This window comes from Punica granatum, chromosome 5, assembly GCF_007655135.1.
Source record: "Punica granatum isolate Tunisia-2019 chromosome 5, ASM765513v2, whole genome shotgun sequence".
In the NCBI taxonomy this organism is placed as follows: domain Eukaryota; kingdom Viridiplantae; phylum Streptophyta; class Magnoliopsida; order Myrtales; family Lythraceae; genus Punica; species Punica granatum.
This window is the reverse complement of record NC_045131.1, coordinates 6,031,079-6,036,392: the sequence shown is the minus strand read 5'-3', so window position 1 is coordinate 6,036,392 and position 5,314 is coordinate 6,031,079. Positions and strand designations below refer to the sequence as shown.

Here is a 5,314-nt window from a genome sequence, read left to right as displayed (position 1 = left end):
TGGATTTTAATGCAATTTACTCTGACATTATTGTGAAATGGATAACACTATCCTAATACTAATTATGACTAATATAAAGACATAAACGATAGGCTTTACGCGAGTACATGTAAAATGGCAGGTTGTGAAAAATAATTCGTTGATGAATTGGATGTAATTTAGTTCTTTGATACGCTAATAATGGTACCTAGGAATTATGCTTTCCCGATAAGATAAAACACGTGCTCTCTCACTTTCACATAGAAACAATGCATATGAAAAGTCGACTACCTTTCCTTACAACATATAACGACCTCCATAGATCAATGAAATAAAGGGAATTATCAGAAGATTCAGATAAGATGCAATTCGGGAAGATTAAAGAGGTCGAGACGAATCGAGTTGGGAAGAGAGATTTACCATGTGGCGCGCTTTCGGCGCACACCACATGCATGCAGCCACGGTAATATTTGTCCTAAGGGAATTCGAAACGGTCCCCAGAGGGCACATGATTCTCAACGTGACCTCTTCCCCCACAAAGGACAGGGGAGTTCATGCTCATAAACTATGATGATGATGATGGTGGTGGTGGTGCTGGTGGTGGCGTTGACGATGCATGATGGATGAGGGATGATCATGGACGTGGACGGTGGAGGAGGAGGAGGGGAGAAGTGTCTATGTGGTCATGTATGTAGTGGTAATGATTGCAAATGGGGTCATGATGTGAACGCCATAAGAATGGTTTTTGATATTTAAAAAAAAAAACAGAGAGAGAGAGAGGATGACCAACAGGACTGCGCAGCCACAGCCGCCATTTCCTCTTCCCTTCCGACCTTTACTTTCTGATTATAATTATAAAAAATTATTGATTATTTATAATTGGAATTGATTAATTTCTCCTTCCTAATTTATTCCATCAACCCTTTTATTTCCCCATCACCCATTCATTCATCACTTATTTATTTTTATATAATTATTATTAATGGATGGACTCAAGAGAAATACTTAAGAGAGATTATTGGGTGATCCTATCTCATCACATGGCATGCAAAAAAATTCATTAAATTGTAATAAATTAAATAAAGAATCACTCAATTAAAGTGGAATGTAGATGGAGAGGAAGAAGAAAGGATATGGACTTGAAAATGCACGGAATTTAATCCCAAAGAAGAGAGTGATCAGAAAGGCTCGATTCTAGAGAGAGAAAGACAACAATTTACAAATTTTAAAATAAACTAAAATAACGAGATGTGACGCGATAATAAATTATAATTGATTCCACCTAGAGTAGAGTAATTCGAAATTAACTGAAATCACTATATAGGTGAGATAACCGTTATATTTGATCGAAAATTAGTCACAATTAATAGGCCCGGAGTAATTCGTAACATTATTGGAAGAAAGAAAAGGTTAAATTATTGAAAAGGGAAATCAGACGAAGAGGCCCCTCAAAAACATTTGGGTATTTAAGGGGTCACCATTAGAGCACTGCAATGCAATGATGAAGTAGAACCTCTACTGCTACTATTCTTCTTCCCCTTCTTCCTTCTACAGAACGGACACTCTCATTCTCCACTCTCATCATCACCACCTCCATCTATATATATATATATATAGATCGCCATCATCATCACCATACATAAGCAGAGCTCACTTGCTCTGTTTTCGAAGCCTCACAAACAGCTATCATTTCTTGCTTAGAACACACGTCGGCCTCTCCTCGTTTCCGGCCTTGAAAAAGCTGCACGTCCGACCCTATAAATGCAGCAGCAGCCTTCACTCAGGATAGGGTCACTCGAAAATCTACCAGTCTGCTCTTTGTCACTGTGAGTGAGAGTTGAGTGAGAGCTAAGGCTGTTGTTAGTATGGGAGAAGAAACGGCGGCGAAGGTGGTGGTGATCAGGGAGTACGACCCCGACCGGGACAGGGCCCAGGTCGAGGAGGTGGAGAGGCGGTGCGAGGTGGGTCCCAGCGGGACCCTCTCCATCTTCACCGACCTCCTCGGGGACCCCGTCTGCCGCGTCCGCCACTCTCCGGCCTTCCTCATGCTGGTACGTACGGTCTCTCTCCCTCCCTATCTCCCTCCCCCCGCCCCCCCCCCCCCCCCCCCCCCCCCCCCCATCCTTCTGTTCCCCTCACGATTCTATCGTTTACTATCCCGACGAAGGTTTCGTCGTTCTGATGAGATGGGCCCGTAACAACTAACAGGTGGCGGAGATGGACGGCGGCGATGGGGAGGAGAGGCAGATCGTGGGGCTGATACGGGGATGCATCAAGACCGTCACCTGCGGGAAGAAGCTCTCGAGGAGTGGCAAGACCGTAAATAACGCCTCCTTCGACCCACCCAAGCCCGTACCGGTCTACACTAAGCTCGCCTACATTTTAGGCCTCCGCGTCTCTCCGTCTCGCCGGTACGGCACTCTCTCTCTCTCTCTATATATATATATATATATCCGTATCGTTTCGAATAATAATCGATTAATCAAATTCTGTTTTTGGGTAAAATTTTGTGCCCCTCTGCTGTTCCATTGTTTATTCATTCATGGTGGGGCGGCCGTACACCCACTAATCTTTACCAAAAATGGCACCCGCAATGCAAAAAAAGGATCAACGAGGGGCCATGTATTATTGCCCAATAATTTCCCTCCCCCTCAACCTTCGGAATGATTATAATAATGCATACAGTTGGTTGGAAGTGTGCTGCTAACATTGTGCAGTAAATGGTGGATTCGTACAGGAGGATGGGGATAGCGTCCAAGCTGGTCGAGAGCATGGAGGAGTGGTTCAGGGAGAGCGGGGCCGAGTACGCGTACATGGCGACCGAGACGGACAACACGGCCTCCCTGAAGCTCTTCGTCGGGAAATGCGGCTACACTCGGTTCCGTACCCCGGCCATCCTCGTCAACCCCGTCTTCGCCCACCGCCTCAGCACCGACTCCCGCCGCGTCACCCTCATCAAGCTCTCCCCTCGTGATGCCGAGCTCCTCTACCGCCTCCGGTGAGCATTTTTTCTTCGACCATTCACCCTATCGAAGTCCGTGTTTGCTTGAGTTCGGCGTCATTGGCTGATTGTTCCGATGGTTGCTCAGGTTGTCGACTACGGAGTTCTTTCCGAGGGACATCGACTCGGTTTTGAACAACAAGCTGAACCTAGGGACGTTCCTGGCGGTGCCACTTGGCAGCTACTCGGCGGAGACGTGGCCCGGGGCGGTGGAGTTCCTGGCCAACCCGCCCGAGTCGTGGGCTGTGCTCAGCGTCTGGAACTCCAACGACGTCTTCCGCTTCGAGGTCCGGGGAGCATCGACCCTCCGGCGCTTTCTCTGCAAAACGACGCGGTTACTAGACCGGGCCCTGCCGTTTCTGAAAATCCCTTCCGTACCGAACTTCTTCCGACCCTTTGGGGTCCACTTCCTGTACGGACTCGGCGGGGAGGGCCCGCGGGCGGCGGCAATGATGCGGGCGCTGTGCGGCCACGCCCACAACCTGGCCCGGGCCCACGGGTGCGGTGCCGTGGCCACGGAAGTTGCTGGGGCGGACCCGCTGAGGGCGGGTATCCCCCACTGGCGGCGGTTCTCGTGCGAGGAGGACCTCTGGTGCATCAAGCGGCTCGGGGAGGACTACAGCGACGGCGCCGTTGGTGACTGGACCAAGTCGCCGGCCGGCCTCTCAATCTTCGTTGACCCCAGAGAGGTCTGACTGACGTATGACAAAAAAAAACCAAAACAAAAGAAAAGGAAAAGGAAAATGAAAAAGTAGAGGAAAATCCTTTCGGAAGAATCTTGAGAAATTAGGGGGGAAGAAGGAGAGAGAGAGAAGCACCGGACAAAAACAAAATCTTTTTTTTTTCTTTTAATTTGTTTTTAGCTTTTTTAGTTTTTTTCCTTTTCTTTTTTCAGTTTTGTCACATTTGTGACGATTTTGGGTAAGGAAAAGAGGGGAATGTGGAGATATGGGTTCGATTGTATAAAAGGATGTGGAATATCCCAACTTTTTCTTTATTAATTTTAGATAAAAATATATTATGGTTTATCTGTTTCTCTTTTGTGTTTGTGTGGATATTAGCTTTATAAGATCCTCCACGAAGCTCAACTCCTAGTTTTTTTTTTTGTGGGGTTGGTCCTCTTTTGGTTGGGGGCTTTTTTGCTTGTGCTTGTTCTTAGCATTTCCTCAATGTGGGACCTTACTAGGTCACAACAACCTCATCGATTCTAATTTCGATCTCGTCTTCTCCCGATTAAATGAATCATCTGATCGATGTACTTACTCCAGTAAAGATATGGTGGATGGGCCATCTTTGGATTCAGTGATGCTTTTAAGCTATGAGTCCATTACCAGCCTCGATATTTTCATATGTTTGCGTCCTTGATTTGGCTGATGAATCCTCCATATTGACTCTCTCCCATCGTTATCCAATTGTTCTTGTGGGATAAAAATCAATTTTATGATTTATAAGAATATACCATTTGGAGAGCTTTTCCTCCAAGCGCCTTCTCAAGGCATATTTTCGAGGATTGAATGAATTTCACCTTTTCAAGGCATATTTTCATCTATCAACTGTTCAATGATCATATACCATATTCATATCTATATTATATATCTACATATTTTCTCTTGGTGAGGATCTCTTTTTTCTTTCTCATTAGGGATAGTGGACGACAAAAGGGGGTGTGATTATTGCGTTCAATGCCAATTTGGTTCACAATCCTAAATAATGGGGTTTGTTATAGAGAATAATAATAGTTCTTACGCTCAAAGTCTGCACTCGTACATACTAATACCAAATAAAAACGACAGTTGACACTAAACGTTACAAAATTAAAAATAAACCACTGATTCGGTTATGAACGACGAGAAGAATATGACAGTTGATGGAATATTTGGTACAAACATGGAGTGCAAGGCTATGCATCATAAAGCTCTCGTTCCAGAAGTTGCGGAATGATGGTCTCATATATATCCCGAGGGTGGCGAATTTTAGCAATCAGACAGCTGCTGACATTGCTTTAGTTCCCATCTTCTCCTGGACACGTCGCTGAATATACGATATCGGAATTGGATTTTCTATGGGTGAAAAACTTGGGTGGGGCAGGGGGTGGACGACACTTATAATGGGCAACTTTTTTATCAAAATGATGATTGAAATTGATAGGAGATTCGGGTTTTTCCCTTCCTTCTTTTTTGTTGGGAGTGAGGTGAGGGGGTCGAAAAATGCAAATTGAGCAAAAATAAAATAAAAAAATATATATTAATTAATTAAAGAAAGAAAAAAGGAAAAATTGGGAACGTACGGGTGGCAGCTAGCAGTTTGCTCTCCTCGTCCTTTTCTACATAAGGG

General features: G+C 45.1%; 1 protein-coding gene across 1 annotated transcript; it reads left to right on the top strand.

Moving 5' to 3' along the window:
- The first annotated feature begins 1,464 nt into the window (after positions 1-1,464).
- LOC116206836 (probable N-acetyltransferase HLS1) lies at positions 1,465-4,021 on the top strand. The gene is made up of 4 exons (XM_031539653.1): positions 1,465-2,030; positions 2,188-2,390; positions 2,717-2,977; positions 3,069-4,021. Exons 1-4 carry the CDS (start codon positions 1,845-1,847, stop codon positions 3,673-3,675), a joined length of 1,257 nt encoding a protein of 418 aa, XP_031395513.1. The 5' UTR covers positions 1,465-1,844; the 3' UTR covers positions 3,676-4,021.
- The last annotated feature ends 1,293 nt before the right edge of the window (positions 4,022-5,314 follow it).